Below are 23,694 nucleotides of genomic sequence, written 5' to 3'. Positions count from 1 at the left end.
GTTTTATTAAAAGCAAAATTCTATAAGAAATATTTAAATATATATTAGTTACGTAATATAGTAAATATATATTAAATATGTATCAGTTATGTAATATGATATAAGATTTCGACATACAATATAATACAAGACATATGTAACAAGACTCCGCGATATATTAAAATTTGTTTTAGATAACGTAAAAATTCATGTAAAATGTGCGTCTAATATTGAAAAGTACACAATAGAAAATTTTCTAACTTTTTAATAAATCTGATTATGTTATTCGATTATTTGTTTGGTAATGTCAATTATAACGATCTAATAAAGCATAAATTTCATCTTATAAAATACACAAGATATACATATATATATGAATTATTTCAATTTCTTAATTAGTTACTGAGTTAACTTAAGGAATTACATTATTTAATTCAGCAACAAAAAACTGAAAAACGGAAGTCAGCAAAAGAAAGCCAGAAGAACAGAAATTGTCCTTTTCTAAAGAATTGCGAAACCACTTGACAATTTATTTTATTTGCGCACGTATGGAAGCAATTATTTATTAATATTTAGTATTGTAAGTTATATCTAGTTTTGGGATATCTTCACGAAACAACATGTCATTTTGTTTCATAAAGAAAAACCCGGAAACCTAAGTATTGTGTTACATCACGTCAAAATAGCGATAATAAAAAGAAGGTAGGTAAACCGTAAATGTCATTGTGAACATCGAGAACGTTTTTCCATGTGAAATTAGCATCGATAACAGGCCTTATTATACACAAATGCGTCAGTGCTGTCCGTGAAAAATCGTTTATTATCATTAGTTCTACAAATGCTGCCTTCCAAGCAACCTAGTTCGATGCAAACTTACGCGGGTGCTTGTATACTTATTAGATATTTTATTATTGTTAAAATAAAATAAAGAAAAGTTTTTGATATATCGAATAAAAGGTAGAACAAAGTAAAACTCGATACGAACGCGAGCGATCGGGCGCAATTAGCAAGTAGACGCAATTAGCGAGTTTGACGCAATTTAAAATATCGCAGCGTCCGCTCGGAACATCATTTGCAACTATTATCGCAAACGGAATCAATTAAGACGACTAGAATGTCAGGTTGTCAAAAGATTGCATTAGACTAATTATTTCTGCCAAAGATTTCTGCCAAAGGATAACGATAAAAAGGCGCGACGAAGCTCCGCAAAGTGGCTGTCTCCGAAAAGTTTCGACAAGGCAAGAAACGAAATAAAAAACGCCGGTCGAAATCAACGACAAATTTCGCTACTTCTGACCTAAGGCCAATTATTTACAAAATGAGGATACCGTTTCTCATTCTCTGTCTGGCTGTGGTGTACGGCGCCTGCCGGACATACGGACGTGAGGAAAGTAATATCGACTTGACTGAAGAATTAAAAAGTAAGTCTTATATAATAATGTGTTAATAACATAATTATATGTTAGCGCTTTTTAAAAGTATTTTGACTTTCAACAAAATCACATTTTACAAAATTGTAATACTAAATAACGCGCTATGAGATAAATAAAATTTTTCCATTTACAAATTGTGTACGGCCATACATTATTTTTAAACAATAATTTGTTATTATTCTTCTATATATGCTTTTTTAAAATAAATTTTTAAAATAAATTAATAAGATATCTATATAATCGGGGAAAGAATAATTATTTAAAATAATATTCCGATATAAGTAGTATTCGTCTTGTGTAAATAAAATATAAATATATAATTAATTTATAAATAATACATAAATAATAGAAATTAATGTTTATATTACAATAATTAATTACAATAATACAATAATATTTTCATTACGTAACTTCTTTTAGATAATGGAGATAACAAATTCGACCTTGCACCAACAACAGACCTACCTCTCGAGAAATTTCTCTCGAGGCATAGAAGATTTGCCAGTTTGTTGTCACCATTGTCATCAATTACAAGTGTTACAAACCCGATAGATACGGCATTAAAGCTATTTGGGTTGGACAATTGTATTATATCTACAATTGTAGACGGAATAAAATTCATATCTGGCGCACTGACTGGACAAGATGTGTGCCCCAAAGTAGAAAAATTATCCCTCAATTTGAACGCTATACTACATCCAATTGAAACGGCCAAAACCGTAGTGTGCTACACCTTCCAAACAATTGGGTCAGGTACCCGTGCATTAATAGGAAAAGGGTTTGAGCTAGCTTCACAATTCTTACGATACGTATTCCTACCAGGACTGCACACGACGTTGAATATATTCGACAAAACTGGTCTCTTACCCCCACAAATCAGTGCAATGATCAAAGTGTTCAACTTAGGTTATTCAATGTTACAAATAATTGGATATGTCCCGAAATAAAATTTCATTTCCCACTCCTGAAAACTGCAAAGTTAGAAAAAAACGTAAACGATTTATAAAAATATATTTTGAACTTTTTTTTATAACAGCTTTACAGTTCAAAATACTGCCGGTATTAAATTTTCTATAGCAATGTAATATTTTAAAAATTAACAAATATGTATAAAAGAAAAGAATTAACAAGTCTGTTAAGGCGCTAAAAATTGTTATGCAAAATTAATGTAAACAAAGTATGAGTTGTTTAAATAATTTAACAAATCTAAAAATATATAAATATTTATGCGATTCATATTTTGTCACATCTTCAATTACGAATAATGTTACAACAGATTATGTCTCTTCAAAAAATTCTAGTACACGCTAAGAAGAATGCTAAGTGATATAAATAAACAATAAAATAATTGAATTGTAAAAACTTTATTTCTTTTTATGCATTCCCTTATATAACCAGAAGAACACTACTAATACATACGATACGTCGTTCACACAAAAAAATTATTTCATAAATATCTATATATATATATACACACACATTTCTAGGGAATCCGTCATATAGTAACATATTTGAGCAAAGATATAAGCAAACAATTTCTATCATTATTTTAAATACCTACTTCACAGTTTCATTAGATGAAATTGTTAACTCTCACAAACAAAAAATAAATATATATTGTTATCAAGACTTAAACTGTCATTAGAAAGTATAAGTAAACATAAATTTCATGATACTAAATTTTTATTTAAGCGTTTGTATTCAGAAAGAATCATCATCATCTGTGTATTCATATTTATCTAGAATTTTTGAAACTTCTTCTTCGTGTTCGTCGATTTCATCTTCCGATAAATGGCACTCTCCTTCCATAAATCTCGCAAATCTAAAAAATTCATATCAATATTGCTAATTTTGACGCTTTGCTGGTCGCATATTGTAATATTAAATTTACACAAGCTGTAACCTTATCGGATCTTTCAGTTTTAAAACTGTCTTCCAAGGATTGCATTCTGGACTGGAGCAATAGTTCTGTAGATCTTTTAAAGCTCTCCTAGTTTGCCGTATTCCTTCTTGGTGATATTGATCTTCATTTAACAATTTCCGCTTTTCCGGAAACACGTTTTGCCTCATTTAAAAAAAGGGAAAGAAAAAGCGGTGTATTACATTTCGTGTTTTCGTGGTTAAAGATAAATTTCAAAAAATATATAAAAAAACCTTTATATACAGATAAGTACATTCGTACTTGATACATAAGTAATTTGTTATTGCATATTTGAAAAATGTCCGAAGCCCAAACCAAAAATATCCAATAATAGGTAAAGATGATTAGATATCTGACAAGTTAATAATGCACTTTTACTTCTTATATACTTGCAAAGTTTATAACACTAGTTCTAAATAAGATTTAATAAGCATGAAACGCAACCTAAAAGAATACAAGGCATTTTATTGCAAAAACTGAAAATACAACTGCTCAATGAATACATTATACATTTTATAAAAATTACTCAAAAATTATTTGAACATATATTAAGCTTAATAAAAATATATATAATATTGAGTAAAAATTAGTAAATAAAGACTGTAGATATAATATACAGTGCATTGTGCTTAAGATAAAGTTGTGTATTATGCTGGTAGGTGATTTAATGTATTTAAGCATTAGCAACACATACAACTTATTATAGATTCAAATAATATTAAATATCTACAAAATCATTACAAACGCATAAAGCTACTAAAAGAGAAAACCAATATAAACGGAAGGAGAATATGTGCAATTATATGTGCAGAATGGATTTGAAGTTTATTCAAACAATTAATCTGAAAAATAATCAATTTTCACATAATTGCGGTTCTGTGCAGCACGTAAATATAGCTTGTTATAAAATAGCAATAATGCTATACGTCTTATCGATGCTTACCAATACCTCTTTGCTCGCTCAAGTGCTGCTTTCGGAAAATTATAAAAAAGTATAAGTACAACGCAACATGATAAGGCTGCTTCATGGAAGTGACTGCTAAAATAAACCAGCGCCAATCCTACGAGCTATACGAACATAGAAAATCATTTATAATAACAAATTAAAAAAGAAAATTGTATAATATAGCTTACCTGCAAAAACCATTGTATTATTTGTTTCGTTCTTGCATTGGTAACTGGACCGAAACGGTAACAAATTACAAAACTAATCAGAGATGTAACAAGAACATACCACATCGCCCATTCTCTATATTGCATTACAATTAGTTGCATGTTTTCCCATAACGTTTTAGCAATATAAAGACTCATCGATGCGGCAAATATTACGTACATAGCTTTTCCCTTAATAATAGAAATATATGTAAGATATCTTTATCAAGAATCATGTTAGAGTAGAGTATTATTACATTAAAATAGCTACCCGTGGTATCAGTTTTCCAGCCATGTATATTACAATTGTAACAGATAAAGTAACTCCAAATATTATGCCACAAGCATAATAAAATACTGAATTCCGACTTAATATCTTGGCACACCAGAAAACTACGATACCCATTACCATCATTGTCAGTCTCCAAACATTAACACCTGATGATGAAAAATGATATATCGCCGATTCGGCGATTCTTAACACACAAAATGGAGTAATCTCAAATCTAAATTCAGAATTGCTTACGTGTTTCTTCCAGAGTCATTATATAGCCAGATTCACTGGGAGAATCTACATAAACGCCTATGCATGTATTTTCAAATGGATTAATCTTAAATTGCCTATGTTTTCCTGTATCAAACAGATTGAGACTCCACGATTTATCATTTTCATCGTACTTTTGGTGAATCTCATCAGGCGTTTTGCCGTCGTATAAAACATAGGAGTCGGAATTGATATTCAGGTGCATCTATAGTATTAAAAGTTTATATCATAAACATATAACAATTTTTTATATGCATACAAGTCATCCTGAGAACTTCTTACAGTCATGGTCCTCCACATATGCGTTAAGTACTTTGATGTAGCATTATGACAATACGTTTTCAGACCAGGATTATTATTTTGTACACTGTCACCGGCACTCAGAAAGTGCATTCCTGAAACATTAAAAAAAAAATACACATATATCAAAATATATCGCAACTAGGATATAACAAATAAATATTTATACAATCATAAATTAGTCTACTATCTTTAGAAAAGAATTGTAACTTTAGGCTCTCTATCGACTGTATTTGTAAATTACAAAAGAATTTGAATGATTTGAATAAATAACTTGGCAATAAAAAAATATTTTAGCAATATACACATAACTTCGCATATTCTAGGTGCATAATAATCAAGTGCAGATCAAGTGACAAAATACAATTGTCAAATATATTTTAATAACAAAATCGAATAGCCTCGATCGAATAGCTCCGAGCAGAATGCACGAAAACCGTGCATTTTGCTCGGAGCATTTTCACAATGACATATTGTCTATCGATAACACATGTTATCTCGCCGCCAATTGTCTCGACAATGACATTATTGCTGCCCTTCTCAATTTCATAATTTCTGATAACAGGATTATCAGAAGGCCGGTTTATCTTTCGGACGACGTTAGAGGTTAGCTTACTTGGTTCCTCGAGAATGCGACGCGCGTACGCGCATCGAGACAAACAGAGACACAGGAAAATCCATTTCGCCAGTCCGACTGCGTTATCCATTCTCCCAGTTCGACAAGATTTCTTTTCGCATTCACGATCACCGCATGCCGCCGGCACCGGTCAGCTGCCGACCAAAGATTTGAACGTTATAATCATCAGCGAGAGGCGAGGCGAGAGAAATGCGAATGCGGCGAATCGATCGTTCGACCATTGCGAGATCTCGCAAATCGAGATTCGAAATGTTGCGAACGCAGGTTATGTTTATCTTTGTAGCTGAACTCTTTGTACCTTCCGTCTTTCTTTTTTCTCTCACCAACTGTCTGATTTATATATACCTGTCTCATTTTAAGTGCAAGAAGTATAACAGTGCAGCTACAAAGAACAGAACCTATAAACAGATGATGTAATATGTATTGTATTTACGATAAAGACATCTGTTCTTTCCAGGACTGACCAACTCTTTATTCTTCTCCTTGCTTCTCCTTTTCCTCTTTCTCCCTTCTATCAAATCCCAAATGTACATATTTATGTCATTCCACGGTAGAAAGCGTGACATAAGGGACAATAAGGGTGCAACTGATGAAATAAACAAAAATCAGATGTAGGATCTCAAACGTGACGAATGGTCGTGGCAGGAGATAATTTTCATCGCGGAAATTCTAATAACGAATGATATAATATTGACGGTCTAGATTTCTAGAATCCTAGATTCTACGGTCTAGATTCGGGATACGATAATGAGCCAATTTGTTACGGTGCAAGGTAAATGCGTGCGACCGATGTCCAAATGATCTTATCAAGTATGAACTGAAGGCGGTGTGGACCTGAAAAACGAATTGATCTCTTCATTCTTTCTCTCCTTTTTTTTTTTAACATCTCAGTTGGGCAATGCGGAAATCAAATAGGATCAGCTTTCTGGCCTTTGACCTTGCACGAATACGGCATTCAAACTGCCACCGGCGGCGTAAATCTGCTCAAGGTGCAACGAGATCACGTCAAGCACATCGCCGATCTTTCTGATGCGTTTTCCAGCTTTTTTCATGTTCCAGATAATAAATGTAGATTACATTTTCAAGATGTAGCTGATTTAAATGCGGCTAAAGTTAAAGCTAGGGTGTGTACACCTCTAATTTCTCAAAACTGTGATATAAAGATATTTTTCAAATATTTAACGTAATAATTTCCTGAAGCAGGCTGTCTTAGTAGATATGGAGGATAGCGTTGTATCTAGGTTTAAACAAGGTCCACTGCGCCAGTTATTCGATCAGACATGTGTCGTAACGAATTACCCAGGATCTGGAAACAATTGGTAGTTTGTGAAAAAGCAACGTTTATATTTCATATAGTACCGTAGAAATTCTCGGGATAATAATTTGATTTCTAGGGCAGTAGGATATCATGTTCACGGTAACGAGTATCACGATCGTTTGGAGGAAAGTGTAAGACACGTAGTCGAAAAATGTGATCGACTTCACGGGTTCTTATTGATGCATTCTTTGGGGGGTGGCACTGGTTCTGGATTAGGAACAGCAACCTTGAAACTGTTAAAAGATAATTACCCTCATGTAGAAAGGTACTCTTTAACTAATATATACAAATGTTGATTAAATTAATTGAATCTTAAAACATCTGAGACATAACTTGAAGACACAAAGATTGAAGATTATGTATAATCGATATTTTAGAATTGTATCGTGTGTGTATCCAGCAAATACACAAGACACCATAACTGCCCCTTACAACACCTTACTGGCAACTCAAGAACTTGTGGAACACGCCACATGCGTGCTTCCCATTGAGAACAAGGCTCTCTTAGATATATGTAATGCTCAGATAAATAAACGAGATAACGCAGGTCAAGTAAAATATAATGCCTCGTGTAGACCGTTTCAAGACATGAACAGCATCGTCGTTAATATGCTCTTGCACTTGACCAGGTAATTGAATCTGATGGGATCTGTGATACAAGGTTTAAACACTGTCAAGACAGCAATTTGTTTTAGTGGATCCAGGTTTCCAGGAAGCTTAAATATGGACATGAATGAAGTGGCTACGAATCTAGTACCTTATCCAAAATTACATTACATATTTAGCAGTATCAGCCCTGTGACTTTATCTGCCCCAAATATGTGCACCACGCAAGAAGCAAAGTATATTAATTTCCTTTTTCTTTTCTTTTTTCTTAAATTTTGAAATTAAGACTTTGAAGCTTAAATAAAAAAAAAACAGTAAAATATTAATTTAATGTTTAAGATTGCAGGATGAAGTATTCACGAACGCATGGTCCCGAAATAATCAATTAATTAGATTAGATCCACTTCAATCTACTTCTGTCATTCTTGCTGCAGCACATATTGCAAGGGGAAATACTACCTTAACTAATATAAAGCGAAACATTGAAAGGTATACAATCTATTTTGTTTCTTTTTTTTTTAATAAATATGTAGCAATGTATATTTATTTTATATTATGTCATTTTTGTAGGTTTCAAAACAAGTCAAAGTTTACTTCGTGGAGTAGGGATTGTATGAAAATAGGATTATGTTCCGTTCCCCCAGCAGGACATTCATCGTCATTACTGTGTCTTCTTAATTCATCTGCCATGTCTTCATTATTTAAAGATATAATCCAAGAGTTTTCTAAACTGTATAAGAAAAAGGTACAATTTAATGTAACTTCCTATTTTTTAAGGAGCAGGAATATGATTTTTTATTCCCTGAAATCTCGTTAGTTTTCTTGTTCTTAAATGTGACTAAATAAACGTACAAAAATTATTTTTTAATATAAATTTGAAGATTGCACGATTATAAAATATGAATTTTATTATAATTATAAATTGCAAATTGCATTTCAGGCACATGTCCATCACTATACACAAATACATGGATTTGAAGAAACACATTTTATTGAAAGCAAAGAGAATATTCTTAGTTTATGTGAATGTTATGAAGAAATACAAAATATGGAAGAAACGAATATTTCTAGATTGCAAGTAATTTAATTAATTTGTAAAAAGAACTTGAACATGGAATCTAAGGCCGGTATTCATAGTTATTTAAGACCGTCTTAAGTTCAATCTTAAGATGTCATGAACCAATCACGTATTAGCGTCTTAAGACATTACTTAAGACGATCTCGAAGACTATGAATACCGGCCTAAATGTATCTTATAACATTTATGTTAACAAAAAATTTCTCTATATTTATAATCAATATTTATTAATTTATTAATATATATGTACAACATAGTACTAATTTAATAAAAATAGTGACTTTGGAAACAGTAACAAAAATCTATTAATATGGAACTAAACTAAATATCTTTTGCGCAAATGATATCAATAAAACATTGTTAGATCATTATTTATATCGCACGAGTGTCGGTTAGAAAAGCTGTGTGCCTTGTTTTTAAAAGATTGTATGTCTTTGGGCATGCATGCGAATATTCTTAAGCTTACATTTGTCTTATCTACAGATTTTGTATGTATTTCGTATGTATTTTTAAATTTAGCTAGCAGGTATTTGTGGCAAGCCAAACTCATCCACCGGAACACCATCCTGTAAACATATTTAAAAAACGTTTTCTGTCAGAAGTATAAATAATTTTCAGTATAAATTATATATACGCGTATTCGTATTAAAATAACGACCTTGTTCTTGACAGAATTTGCTCCAGGTTCTTTATCTGGAGCACTAGGTGCTTTTATAGCGTCGTCTAAGTAGCTGGTATCCTCATCCAAAGCGAGGTCATCGCCGAGAGCCTCCAGTTCCGCCGTCAGCTCGTCCTCATCAATTTCTGGCATTCCATAGCTGCGACCCATTGCTTCTTGCACCTCGTCAGCTTGTTCCAACATATCTGCCAAATCGTCTTGTACGTCCTGTTTGCAACAACAGCGATACATATAAACGTCGAATCAAAAGTTTGATCAAAGCTTGCGTTATAATGGATTATTTCCAACTCACCTCGATTTGATCAATGTTGATATTTTTGAATTCCTTTTGCATTTGCTTGACACCATCTTTCATAGCAACTACAGTTGCCTGGGTGTCTTTCAATGTCTGAGTGGCGTAATTTGCTTGCTCCATGTTGAACGCTTGCTGGCGCAGATTATCAACTTGGGACTCGTACATCTTCCGCTGCTTCAACACACGCAGCGCCTTGGACTTGACCGCGTTCTTGGCCGGTCCATCCCTCATCTTGACCATTTGATCCTTGTACTTCTTTAATTCCGCATCCAGCCTGGCTATCTTCTTTTCCGCAGAGTCCGCCCTACTGTCAACCTTGATAAAGAACGTCGAACGTTTACCAAACGGGTCCCAATTGCCTCGAAAATGTATAAAAACGTCTGGCTATCTACGACGCGTCATGCCTCGATATAAAGTCACGCGAATTTTTTAAATGCAGTATGAATACCGGGAACGACGCAATAATGCGGTAGAACAACAGAGAGCGATTATCTCATGACGACAATAGATTCGTTCTTCCTTACCCCGGCGATGCAGTCAGTGATGCTTGGTGGCGGTTCCTTGGGTTTACCGCGTCCGAAGAGCCTGTTCATTTTGCAAATTGATTAAGCGCGCGACGAGACGATTTTCGGTATATTTCCCTCCGTTTGCCGAAACGTCAGGTCTGATTGGGTCTGATTAGCCGCAATGATGCAGACGGACGAGACGAGTGCGTGACATGACGAGCGACGTGACTTTAGACTGGAGCAACTCTGACGTCAGTGACGTCATCGTAGACGCTTGCAAGGTACGGCGGGAGTCGGCGCTCTGCAGAATCTCGGCCAATCTCGGCCATCTTCGCTGGTCTTCGCAGAGACTCGTTTCAAATCCCGGATCGCGGTAGCTGCGGTATTATGTCCATCTTGAGATCGTCTCCGACGTCCGTCCGGAAAACTCCCAAAAAAGTCTGGACATTCGGCGATTCGGCCGACTGCAACGTCACGACCGTTTCTGAATGATTATGGAAGTAATGTCTGTTCGAAGACGATATTTCCTCGTGGCGAAGTATTCGAAAACGAGGGGAATACGAAAACCGTATCCTCACTCGCGCAAGGTAATGAAATTTCGTCGGACGCTTTTGCACTTTTTGGTTAAACTTCGGGTTAACTTCTCTCGTTTTCTTACGTTCGTTTGTCGCAAGAGCTCGAATTTCGATCGAAACTCGCGTACACCCGATAAAAACAGTACGTGGATCCACGTTATTGCTACGTGGATTCGACGTGGATTCGACGAAATTACGTGGATTCGACGTGGATGTGACGTGACTGTTTTTATCGGGCAGCTTTCAGAAAATACAATTAATTCCGTCCTAAATAATTATTGCCTTTAATTCTACCTAGAGTTAAATTCCAATACCTCCAATTACTCAGAATTTCCCTTAATTCCATTTTTCCGTTTATACCATTTCTATCGTATTTTTTCAAAGTCAGATAAAAACGCGATTGCGCATTCGCGTTCTTACATAAATACGAATCTAATCAGCTAAATGCGCGGTGTACGCAGAAGAAAAAAAAAAGAAAATAAGTTCACAAACGCGCCAATCTCGAGGAAATTAATTCTCCGAGGCCTTATCGCCGTCTCGTTATCGGTGATGTCAAAGAAAGAATTCATCAAAACGATTAGATTACTCTCGTTCCGCTCGGCGGAAACGCCGCGCGTCGCCCGCGTCGCCTCTGCTGCGTCGCGGCTGAAAGCGTCCCATTTCTCGTTACGCAAGTCGAAGCGCGGGAACGCGCGTTTATGAACAATATGTAGGCCGCGCGCGCGTCTCCGCGCCGTCGGCGGCCAGTAAATCGCATCCCGCGGCTAATCACGAGAGATTTACGGTCCAGCCTCCGACGGAGGCAGCGCGTCGCGCCTTTTCCCCCCCTCGCAAGACGGTACCCCGTGCCCCGTGCCCCGGGCGCCGCGCGCGAAGGCACGCGAGATTCCGCGCGTAATTGCGGACGCGAGCGCGCATGCGCGCGCGATCTCCTCGTTATCCACCGCTATAAATCGCCCCCGTCGTGATATTTTTATTTACACGCCCGCCTCTAATCCCCCGTACAGCGGAGGCTGCACCTCCGCGCGCTTCATGTCTCTCTCTCTCTTTCTCTCCTTCCTCTCCCTCCTTCTCATCCCTCTCTCACGCTGTCGGTCTCTGTTCCGTCGGTACGTAAACCGAAACCGGCTCCCTCGGCTCTTATCGAGCGCTGCCGCTTATCAAGCCGCCGCTGCCGCCTCGCGACGCTTGCGTCGATCGTTGTTGGGAAAGGTTCGAGTCCTCGAAGGTATATAAGGCGGCCACTCCGCTATCCGCGAGAGAGGAATCCGTGTTTTCTTCTATACAGCAATACCCTTCTTGCGAAAATCCTCCCTTGAAAGCTCTTATCCTAACTTCAGAATAAAATTGAAGGAGATTCCGTTAGAACTTGAAGCTCGACTTGAAGGTAAAGTTAAGGAATTCCATACGGAGGATTACAGGAACTTTATTGAGAAAAATGTCTGATTCTATCGGCGATCTTTTCCCCTTAGAAATCTACAAGGAATACCGATCCGATTTTTCCTTGCCGAGAACTTTGCGAGAGATTATCACTTTTTATTTATCGTCTTGCCTTTAATCTTTACTATCTTATTTTTTTGAGTATCTTGGATAAGATCTTGAATTCGATTTCTGCAAAAAGCATAGTTCGAATATTAATTTAGAAAAAATGAGGTTTCTATTTATCGATTATTTACATATATTATGAAAGGCAAAAAGGAAGAAAAAAGGCCTTTATCTTTTCAAAATGAATTTGAAACACCTGTATAATTTCTTTACATAATTTCAAATTTCTTTTGCATGCATCCAGCACTTTTGGACATTTTTGAAACTATTCTCATTCAATAGCTAGTATTCTATCAGTCGCTTAATAATAAGACATTTTATTATAAAACGTAATTTCTGTCCTATTTCTCTTCCCTATTTCTATTCGATTGTGTAATTTGAAATTATTTGAAATCACAAAATTACATCCCTCTCTCTTTTATACAACCCCCGTAAGATTGATTCATAAAAAAATCCATCAATTTTCAATATTAAATCACGTTGCTCCAATTTTCTTATCATATAGAGTCCGCAGCTGAAACAACATTGAATGATTTCAGGACACCCTGTATAACTAGAGGGTTGCAAAGAGGGTGGACGCGGTTGTGGAGGGAGACAGGCGTCGCGGTGGTGGTTCCGGTGCGGCCGCGATGGCGGTGGCGACGTCGACGTCAGGGCGCCTGCGTGAGCGGCGGCGACGACGACGACGTCGACGACGACGACGACGACGACCACGAGGAGGAGGACGATCAGCGTCGTCGGAGTACGGCGGAGACGTACACGGCACGACTGGCTGCCGGACGAAGATCGCCGAGTGCGCACGGCTTCACGCGCTGCACGCATCGACGATACTTATATCCGAACGGGCTGTGGCATGCCCCGACCCGCGGCGCGGCCGCAGTGCTCCAAAAGTCGGCACGACGCACGAATCGCACCGCTGCGGCGCGCGCGCGCGCGAGAGGCATACACGACGACGACGACGACGACGCAGCAGCAGCAGAAGCATCAGCAGAAGCAGCACCAACAGCAGCGGCAGCAGCAGCAACAGGAGCAGCAACGGCAGAGGAGAGACCAGAAAGTCGCGTTGTCAAAACGCGCTCTGCTGGCTGGAGTTTTCCGGGCCTCCTCCTCCTCCTCTTCCTCCTTCTCCTTCTCCTTGCACCTCCACCAGCCCTTCTCTCTCGCTCTTCCGTTCCGTTCGAGCTCGAGCGCGGTCGACGGAGGTGCGAGGGCGTACGCGTGACGGAGGAAAACGCAGAGACCAGACGACGGTGAGACCACAAGTGACCGTCGAGGGAAAATGGGGAAAACATGCGAGGCGACCGGGAGGAGGCAGCGCTAAACCGTCGTACCTCGTAGAGGAGGTGGGAGAGACCGACGTACGTGTGCGGTCAGAGGTGGTGCACGATACCGCGTGTAGGCGGGGATCGTCGGCGGAGGTGTGGAAGAGTGGCCCCCTCGGGTCGCCGCGCCGCGCGCGATTACCGCAGTGTGCGAATCCGCTCCGTTCCGTTCCGCTCCGATTGTCGTCCGGGTGGAGAGACACGTCGCAGGTCCGCGAGCGCGGTGCGGTGGTAGTAACCCTGACCTGATATACCCCGTACGCTACGCTCCTCTCGGGCGCGGGCACGCGTCTCGCCACAGAGTCCACGCCGAGGATCGCGGTGCGTGCGCGCGTGTGTGCGTGTATTGCGCGCGAGCGTGCAATAAACCACATCGGCGAGCTCCACGTCCACGTTCGTCCGCGCCGCGTGAGCGTACCTCACGTACGTAAAACGGAGCTTATCGGCGATCGATCGATCGCGCGCGCGCGACAGACGATACGCCGCGGCGCCGATACGCGGAACAATTGGCGATCGGCGACGGCGACACGTCGCGTCGTCGGGGGAGTAGCGCACGACTGTCGGTCCCGCGAGTGCGCTTCCCGCGGGGAATCCTGCCTATCGTCGTCCTCGAGACCAGCCACCCTCCCTCGCTCGCCGCCGCCGCCACCGCTGGGGGATATCAGCGGGTTCAGCGTGACAGCCAGAGTCGCGGAGTCGCTCGCGATCGCCACGCGAAGGACGCGAGTCGTTCCGCTTCGTCGGACCGTGGGGTGGTGAAACGTATCGCGGTATACGCTACACACGTTCTTCCCTCCCGCCCTCTTCCCGTCCTCCAGCGCCTCCGCCTCCTCCTCCGCCTCCGCATCCGCGATACGATCCGCGGAGCGACCTCGTACCGTAGTCGCGTGTGTGTGATAGTGGCGAGCGAAAGGTCGCGCGCGCTGCGCTGCGTATTTGGGAGGATTCCAAGTGGTCCAGCGGTGTGTATCCCCGCCGAGTGGATCGAAATTATGTTCGCCAGGGGATAGCCCGCGGAACGAGACGCGCACACGGCGAGCGAGTGGACGATCGAACGCGGGGGAGGCAGCCAGGAGCAAGCTTCACAACGAGCAGCGCTTCGCGTAGCAGCGCCGCGACGACGATGGCAACGCGCGTCGCCGAGTGAGCTTGGCTCCCCGACAGCCAAGAAGATGCCACGGAGACAGGGTCGCTGCCGAATCGTACCGGGGCGACGCGGCGTCAGTTGGATCTAGAGAAACGTCTCGAGGAAAAGAAGTGCGCGATCGGAAGTGAGGCGATCGGGGGACGAGGAAGACGAGGGAGAACGAGATTATACATACGCCTTGGGCTCCCGAGAAAAATAGACCGAGGCGTGAAAATAGAAGGTGGGAAACCAGTGAAGAGAGAAAAGTAGTAAAAGAAAACAGAGAACAGCAAAAGGAAGATATCGCGAAGAGAAGACGAAGAGGAGGACACGCGACGAGGAGGATCACCGCGCGGTCTTTTGGTTTCCGGAGTCTCTCTCCGTGGGTGTTTTTACGCGTGGATCGATAGTTTGTCCCGCAAGCTCGTGCCGGACGAGAGTTCGAGTTACGACGGCAAGTTACTCTACGTGGAGGACACGCGCGGTCCTCGCGTTCGACGACAACGACACCCCCGAGCCGCGAGTAACGAGGCCCGTGGGAGACGAGTGGAGAGAAGGAGGAAGTTTCCGAAAGGGCCTAGCTGGAGGTGCCGGTTATCGTGACGGTCGTCAACGTCGCGAAGACGCTCCGCGAACGAAAGCTCCGCGGTGATTTATGGGGGATTACAGCGCGAGCCTCTTCTCGAGTACCCTGACCAGCCCGAAACCTAACGCAATCACGAGCAACAGCAGCAGCAGCAACTTCAGCGCCGCCGTCACCATAACGACATCCACGATGCAGGACGATCTGCTGATCGAGAAGCAAGCCGCTGGCAAGCCCGCACCGCTCTCGCCGAGCGGCGCCCTCGACACCGTGGCTGGGCAGGACAAGTCGAAGGACGTGATCGAGGCGGAGAGCATCGCCATCACCCCGACGACTCCCTCGTCGACGGAGAAGGACATCACGTGTAGCACGACCTCAGCTCTGCAGGGTTTCGCCGATCCCGGTGGCCGCGTGCCCAGCCTTTGGTCCGCACCGGACGACGGCGGCCTGCACACCGCGTTACCGGTCAACGGCTCGATCGCCGCCTTTCAGAATTTCCCGGCTGGTGGGCCCGCGGGCCTGTTCGCCAGCACCGGCGCGGTTTCGACCGGTACCCGACGAGCTATCACGGCCAATCATAACTTTCCGCAGCAGCAACAGCAGCAGCACGGTAACGCGGGTGCGCCCACCGGTACCAGACACGGCGGTCTGCAAGTGTCGTCCGCGCAACAACAACAGCAGCAACAACAACAGCAACAGCACCAACAGCAGCAACAACAACAACCTCCGCCGACGTCGCACCCGAGCGTCTATCTGCCCGGCAAAGGATACGCCGCGTGGTCGGGCGGACCGCAGGCCCCGCAGCAGTGGGGCGCGGGCCCACAAGCGGCTGCCGCCGCGGTCGCCAGTCCGGGCCTATCTCCGTGGAACCGTGGCAGATCCGTGCCCAACTTACCGCCGCTGCACTCGTCCTTGCACCCCGCCGCAGCGGTTGCGGCCGCGGCCGGTCTGCAAGGCCGCAAGCCAAGTCCAACGTTCCCGGGCCATCCGGGCCCGGCGGCGGCGCATCCCTCCTGCATCAGCCCGGTCAAGTTTCGTCGGAGCACCTCGTACCCCGGCAAGGGTAACATATATCCACCCCAACCGGCACCGACCTTCGAGGTAACCGCCGCCGAGGAGAGGGACCTGCTGCAGATGCCGCCGTTTCAGCAGGTGAGTCAGTCGCAAGTCTTAAAACTAGTCTTCACTCTGCGTGAAGTTTAGGAAGCTGACCTCGCGTGGTTAGTTATGCTGATTTAACCCACTTTTCTACGAACTTTAGGAAATTAATGCGGGAGTTGAAATTTAATTTAATTTATGGGATATCTGATTTTTACCATTTTAAAATCAATCCTCGAGTTCCGAACAAGCGAATTGGAACACCGCCGTATTGAACGCTTCGATTTATTTATCTCGGGAATGACTCACTTCACGCCGTTAGAATGAAGCTCTTTTGTAAAGAAGAATAACTCCATCTGGTAGAGTGCCAGAAAGAGATTTTTAACTAATCGATTTTCCCTTGTTCGCGTGAAAAATCAACTGTCTTTAGTTGGTTAATGGATAAGCTAAAAAATCAACATCGCTGATGATATTATTATTATTATCGAGTAAATTAGTAATTTGTTTAAAAATCCGTATAAAAATCTGACGCTATTAGCGACGTGCTGATCACACATGCTGTCAGCCAGTTAGATTGTGTTCTCTTCTCCGCATGCTATTCGCGTCGATTGGTTGCACAGATCACGGGTAAAAGAAGGGGACTCGGGACGACCGCGCGCCGTTTGTTGTTTTACTCGACTCGCGGGCACCGATGGCACGGGGACTCGTTGCCTCGACTTTTTTTCACAGCCGAGTGGCATCGCGTTATCGATCGCGGGTTGAAGCAGGTAGTATAGCCAAGGGTACTCGCTTGTAAAACTGCGCCGGCAATCATGCGGTCTCGTAGACCGTCGTGGAAGGCGCGCGCTATGCTCCCGACTTCCGCAGTTTCGCGTTCTTTCGGTACGCCACGGTGCCGCACCGCACGCGTTACTCGTGCCACCTCGGGTTATGCAACTGCTCCCCGAGAATGAGAGAGAAAGAGAGAGAGAGAGAGACTTCACGCATTTAAATTTAGCCGATACAACGGCCGTTCCGGTAGTCGTACGGCCGTCCGACGTGACACCGTCGTTTTTAACGGCGCGATAATGTTGCAGCGGACTTAGGTCGTAAACGTACGAGGCGAGCCACGGTTATACCGTCGGGCCGGCCGTGTCGACTGTTGAGCGCGTTTTCCGTCCACGCGGGAATTTTACGCGGTGAAATCCGGGTTATCTCTCCGCCGTGCGGCGTTTCGCATATCTACCCGCGTGATAACGATACCTCATACGTATCGCGAGGCGCTGAGGAAGCTCGCCAGGCCGAAGTATTACATATATCGAAAGTGTTCCGGGAGTCTTTCACTTTTCGGCGTAATCTCCGTAGCCACGTTAAGTACGTTCCGCACATGTGCCGTCGCTGAATAGCGGCGCGAATATATATAGAAATAGAAAAGGAATAGATAATGGAATGAATGGCGCGCGGGCGAAAATACGGGTCAGCGTTTTCCTCGATTATATATTTTTCCACACCTTCGCTCCATTTTCACGTCCGGCGTACAATGACGTATCAGAGATTTAACACGATATTGATCTTAAAGCTAGCGTTATATACGTATATTTTTTTGCGGTGCAGTTAACAAATGAATAAATAATCTCATTTATATTACCCTGGTTTTGCACGACTATGAAGCTTAATTTAAGTAAATTTAATACCGGATTACTGCGTAATACTGTTGATATTATATTCTTATTGGATAAAATCCATTTATATTATCATTATCACTTTTATTTATTGCGCCCTTTGTAACAGATCTCTTCCATTCGAGGTATTAATAATTTTCCGTAATAATTTTATGAATAGCGAAATGACGGTTGGATAAAGAGAGTTGAAATTAGTTCACTAGGTATCTTTATTAAATTATTTAAAAATTATCTCTCTTTGAGGGTCATACATTTACTAAATAGATATATATATATATATATATATATATATATATATATATTATATGTTGTAGATGTATATTTCATGAATTATAATTTTATATTTCTGTGGCACACTTTGGGCAAATATACTGAAAGATAAAAATACCTATTTATCATCAAATTATAAAAATATATATAGGTCGTAATAATAGACGCGCGTGTGTGTGTATGGAAAAAAGACATGAATATTCTTAAAAATACATGACCATCACCTCTTAAGACGTTATTTCGGGACAACTACTTTTTCCACGTAGATAAGAGTTATCAAAGTTGCCATTAATAATCGATTTTACTCATTTTTTGTTATCTATCTGCGCTATCTGAAACTACTCCGCTGATACTTATTTTGTCGTTCAAGTCTGACCCAATTCCTTACCGACGTGGTAACTCCGACAGTGTCTAGCAGAAGTTTAAGCTCAGCTATTTTAACCACCACTCGAAAATAGATCTGCATACTATCCGAGAGAAATGGCGGGTGTCGTCATGCTGTCGTTCAGCTATCATCTCCGCGCATACCTTGTTTCAACATTTATATGTATATTTATATACCGTTTTCCTTCCCACCGCGATTTCTTAATCATGCCAAATAACAGTGCCTATTGTATAAAATCGTGAGAAAAAAAAACGACTACGGTCGAAGACGCGTTCTATTTACGATAGTAAAATATCGTCGATATAGTATCACAATATGTTAAGAAGTGTAGCATAAATTTTTAAACTAAAGAAATTCCGAGACGTCTCCGTTGATATAAAGTATCTTAAAAATACTGCGTATTGATCAAGTTTAATTAAAGACGGTCCATGTAATTTTTTATTACTATTCTATTTATATTATTTGATGTTGACAGACAAGTTATTGTCTCGATATTTTCTTTTTTCTTTCTTGGCCGGTATACAAAAATTCGGTATTTCGTCAGATTTATATCGGTCACATCACACGACTGTGTTCCAAGGAACGAACAGGTGAGCGCCGCGCCGCGCCGCGCCGCGTGCAGTGCAAGACGTCGCGTCGGTTTATCGATATCAGCAGCCTTAACATCATTGAATTGACTGTACGTCGCCGAGAACAATTAGCTCGTACACAAACAAGTCGTGAATATGATCCGTATACCGATTCAATTAAATACTACCTTCAGTAGAAATTACGATACACAGTCTACATTCCTCGACGGTTCTTTTTTTAATTTTAATTGCCAAAGTGCGTAATTTTATCCTGTCAAGTTTTTAGAAGACGCTACAAACTTGAAAAAAATATTACGCAAGAGTTGCGCGTGTAAAATTTTATTTAAAATTTATCTCTTCTTTAAAAAAAATTTCTTTATTTTTTTTTACTTTTGAATATCTTGAAAACGCGTAAAGGAAAATATAATTGGGACGTTCATTCGGTTTTTATGAAATATACAATTCCTTTTATTTATTATGGTTAAATTCACATTACGTTATCCAAAATATAGCGACTGATACTAACGTATGAAACGTTACGGTACATACGTTGATATAGTAGCCGATAATAAAAGATATTAATGGAAGAAAATATGAGAATGAGAAAAACCCATCATCATTCTTTCGTCGATCTTCGCGATTTTTCGCCGTCGATTTTCCGATTCGCTTTGCGATGCGACTGTGTTCGAGCGATCGATGAATAATACACGGGCACAAGTGTGTCGCGGATTAGAAGTCGCGCGCGCACGCGCCCAGGTAATGCGGCAAAAGCGCCTAACAGAGCGAAGAAATGCCCGAGCTCGAAGTCCGATAACTCATTGCTCGTCATTCACCTTGAGAGGGGAATCGGGGCACGTGTAGTAGGTCGCCTGGCCGATATGTCGAGGGGACCAATCGCCAGTGGATACCGATCGCGTGTGTGCGCGTGTGCGCACCCACCCGTCCACACACGATCGCAGCTTCGCTTGTGTCGGTGATCGCGTCGAGAAAAAAAAATAGAAAAATCGTAACGTAGCGGCTACGCGTAGAGATAACGATTACCATCACGCCGTCGCGGTCGCGCTCGCTCTTTACCTCGTGCGGCGAGCATGAAAACGCCATTACGGAACGCATAATTCGCCGTCGAAATAACGATCGAAACGCGAGGAAACGGAACTCCCAACGAAGCTGGCCCGGCGTTTCCAGAGGGTCAATAGCGTTCTTATTTATTTACGGTGTTTTATCGCGCCGGACTAAACAGTGTAATAACGCCTGTGAAACGTGTCACGTGAACGACGTACGGACGGACAGAGTCGCCGATCGTTAGAAAAAGGGGGAGAGACGGCTCGCAATATGTCGCGCGCGAAGGTCGCCCTCGTCCCGGGGTCGAAATTGATCTCCGATAGATCGAAGGTGCGAGGCTAATTTTACTCCGCGTGTACCGCGGTTAAGAAGAAAACACGAAAAGACTTTCTTGGGGAAAACTTTTTATCCGCACACGGCAGGCACGACGGCAGCCACTTTGAAAGTCTTTCGTGTGCATTCTGCCGAATGAATTTAAAGAACCTCGCGCACGAACCGATCGTCATTAAACTTCCCGCATTTTCTTTTTGTCTGTGGATCCTTTGATTAAGTTAGAGGGAATTTTTCCTCATCAAAAACATGGAATACCTATTTTGAAATTTAATCTTTGAGTTGGGACAGACTTCGAAATTATGATAAGAAAATTAGAAATTCGCAGAAACATGAAACTTAAGATATTTACTCTTTGTACAGTTTTGCACGAGGGAGTTTGTTATTATAATCTGATATTTATATATATACAAAAAAAGTTATGAATATATTCTAAATAAACGTTAAAATAATCTAAGTCGTAACGTAAATGTAATCTAATTTTTTACAGGAAGTTTTTATTATGCTATAACTTTTCTCTTCTACCTTTGTATATATGTGACCTTAATTTTAATGCTTTCACATGCCGTGTTCTCAACACGTGGACACTGTCGCCAAATGAAAAGCCTCGTCGTATTATTTTAACGAGTGCTACTCGAAGTTTGTCCCATTTTTTTATGTAGACTAGTATAATATTTTACCCTCGTATTTTACTTAATAAGTTAATTATTTTTGAAGGAGACTGAGTGTGACAGAGAATAATATCCTTTAATGAAATAAATCATCTGTCATGCATGTGAATTTTTCTTGCATTATGAAGGTGAAATCGCGTGTTCGTATAACCGAAATATTAAACCGACATGCTTTGCGTGACTCTCAACGCAACTTGAAAAAAAAGCAACCGTGGTATGCATAGCATGTCGGTTGGAAGTGTTAATTGCGTTGCGCTCTCTGACAACACGATGCAAATTTGTCCTTGAAATAAGTACTAACCGAGGGTAAGACACACAAGCTATCCCTATACGGTGGCTGAAGCAGACTTACGTTTGTCCGATATTTCGATAATAATGGGGACATCGATAATAATTTATAAATATAGTTTTTGAATTGATAAATCGAAAATCTGATAGCAGTCTTCAGTCGTTCACTTCGATTGAATATTGTGAAAAAGGAAATTCTCTAGCTACATTTACTGTTAAATATTTCTGTCCTTTTTCTGCTGGTGGAGACATGGATGGATGCATATACACACGTGAAATAATACGTGCGGCGAAAACTAAATACGATTCAACATAGATATTCCGAAACAATGCAATTTGTATTTCCGCGCAGTAATTCATTCAATTCTTTCGGCCGCTAAATCAAACGTCGGGGGAGCAAGAGCAGGAAGTTGGAGAAGGAAATTTTTCGAGCGTGCCATTCCATTATGCCGTCTAGATGTTAACCTAATTTAAGCACCGTCCTATTTGAATTCCGGACTGCGCCGGTGCGAAGTGACCCAGTGCGGGGGTTTATAGGTTACTCCGGTTCCCTGCGATATAGATTTTTCGCGCGGGGTGCGTCCTACCGCATAGCAGTTCAACGAGAACCTCCATGTTCGTTCGTACGTTTTCTTATATAGGCAAGATTTGTACGCGTTTTTATTCGACGTAAGAAATACGATTATTTAGTCTTACTGCTTGTCGTCGGGAAACGCATGCAAATAAATGGCCGAACGAAATATCTATAATGACATACTACAGTTATGATATCGTGAAAATAGTTTGTTTCCTATGAGTTCAAATATAGAGAACTAGTAACTGCGAATTACTTTGCAGAACTGGCAGTAACAGAGTATCGCCATAAATCTGTCGATATATGGGACGTTCATAAAACCAATTCTAGTAAAAAGTCCAGAAATAATTCAGATCTTTGTCGTAAAGTTGCAAGGATTTAGTTCGCGATATAAAACCGAACGAAACGTGAAACGACAACGCGATCGCGTCATGGTGGAAGCAGCGTGAGGAAAAAAAGAAAATTGGAACAGGACGATCGTGCGCGATTGCCTCTTGACTCCCGTGATATTTGCCTTGATAATAGATCGAATTTAGCGGTGATGGTCTCGTATCGACAGATTATTGCACACGCATATTTCACCGTGAGCTGCCCGTGCCTTATGTAATGAAATGCGGCTAACCGCTTACACAGACACGGTGACCGCCCAGTATCGAGCGCGGAGAATTACGATGGCTGTTTACCCAGGTCTTCCAGTTACATCCTGACGTTTAACTCGATTCGTTCGATATGTTACGTAATTTCGTTGGCCCGATCAGTTTACCACGAAGGTACGTTGCGAGCTAGGTGCGCTCTGGCATTTGCCGTTGGCGCGAGCATGATTTTTTGATAGCACGAAGCAACCAAGATAGTATCAGTCTATCGCGATATGACGTATGCGATCACATTTACAAATCCGAGCATACACGCGAGAAAAGTTTATATTACACGTATGAAATATTTTCAGGAATTATGACAGTATTAAAGTAATATCTTAAAAAAGCTTCAAGAACTTTTTAGAGGAATTTTTTAAATCTTTGTTGTTTTAATCGTTTCGAGGTCAACATCTTTCGATAACATCTTTCTGCTAATTGCATTAGAATGTTAAACTAAGAATCATTTGCTCAGACAATTGAAGTTAATCGAGCTATGTCAGCGACCTATCACATCCTTTTAGTTTACGTTAAGGCGAGAGAACAATTTTGTTC

General features: G+C 41.4%; 5 protein-coding genes across 7 annotated transcripts in view; 3 read left to right on the top strand and 2 right to left on the bottom strand.

Annotated features, from left to right (window-relative positions):
* Positions 1-882: 882 nt before the first annotated feature.
* Positions 883-2,774, top strand: LOC139808033 (uncharacterized). Its single transcript, XM_071769632.1, has 2 exons — positions 883-1,400; positions 1,833-2,774. The coding sequence occupies exons 1-2, from the start codon at positions 1,298-1,300 to the stop codon at positions 2,357-2,359; spliced, it is 630 nt and encodes a 209-aa protein (XP_071625733.1). The 5' UTR covers positions 883-1,297; the 3' UTR covers positions 2,360-2,774.
* On the bottom strand, positions 2,761-6,148 carry Nemp (Nuclear envelope integral membrane protein). 3 transcript variants are annotated; one of them, XM_071769627.1, is made up of 8 exons: positions 5,946-6,147; positions 5,312-5,424; positions 5,012-5,234; positions 4,757-4,923; positions 4,468-4,677; positions 4,277-4,401; positions 3,316-3,477; positions 2,761-3,234 (listed from the first exon to the last, which is right to left on the bottom strand). In XM_071769627.1, the coding sequence occupies exons 1-8, from the start codon at positions 6,034-6,036 to the stop codon at positions 3,114-3,116; spliced, it is 1,212 nt and encodes a 403-aa protein (XP_071625728.1). In that variant the 5' UTR covers positions 6,037-6,147; the 3' UTR covers positions 2,761-3,113. The 3 variants fall into 3 exon arrangements, with proteins under 3 accessions (XP_071625728.1, XP_071625729.1, XP_071625730.1); XM_071769628.1 differs by having other exon boundaries at positions 4,283-4,401; XM_071769629.1 differs by lacking the exons at positions 2,761-3,234; positions 3,316-3,477 and adding an exon at positions 3,717-3,777 and having other exon boundaries at positions 5,946-6,148.
* Positions 6,149-6,291: 143 nt separating this feature from the next.
* LOC139808028 (tubulin epsilon chain) lies at positions 6,292-9,077 on the top strand. Its single transcript, XM_071769626.1, has 9 exons — positions 6,292-6,738; positions 6,858-7,090; positions 7,170-7,285; positions 7,361-7,549; positions 7,662-7,913; positions 7,980-8,126; positions 8,230-8,379; positions 8,461-8,635; positions 8,831-9,077. Exons 1-9 carry the CDS (start codon positions 6,714-6,716, stop codon positions 8,975-8,977), a joined length of 1,434 nt encoding a protein of 477 aa, XP_071625727.1. The 5' UTR covers positions 6,292-6,713; the 3' UTR covers positions 8,978-9,077.
* Positions 9,078-9,168: 91 nt separating this feature from the next.
* Positions 9,169-10,698, bottom strand: Vps60 (vacuolar protein sorting 60). Its single transcript, XM_071769631.1, has 4 exons — positions 10,467-10,698; positions 9,940-10,257; positions 9,627-9,854; positions 9,169-9,534 (listed from the first exon to the last, which is right to left on the bottom strand). Exons 1-4 carry the CDS (start codon positions 10,533-10,535, stop codon positions 9,484-9,486), a joined length of 666 nt encoding a protein of 221 aa, XP_071625732.1. The 5' UTR covers positions 10,536-10,698; the 3' UTR covers positions 9,169-9,483.
* Positions 10,699-14,302: 3,604 nt separating this feature from the next.
* Orb2 (cytoplasmic polyadenylation element-binding protein orb2) overlaps positions 14,303-23,694 on the top strand; it is a 141,426-nt gene continuing 132,034 nt past the window's right edge. Inside the window, exon 1 of the mRNA XM_071769614.1 lies at positions 14,303-16,751. Within this exon, the coding sequence (XP_071625715.1) occupies positions 15,672-16,751 (1,080 nt within the window). The 5' untranslated portion in view covers positions 14,303-15,671. The remainder of the gene's footprint in view (positions 16,752-23,694) is intronic.

Source organism: Temnothorax longispinosus, chromosome 2 (genome assembly GCF_030848805.1).
Source record: "Temnothorax longispinosus isolate EJ_2023e chromosome 2, Tlon_JGU_v1, whole genome shotgun sequence".
NCBI classification, from domain to species: domain Eukaryota; kingdom Metazoa; phylum Arthropoda; class Insecta; order Hymenoptera; family Formicidae; genus Temnothorax; species Temnothorax longispinosus.
The sequence above is the reverse complement of the archived record's forward strand: the minus strand, read 5'-3'. Positions and strand labels throughout refer to the sequence as shown.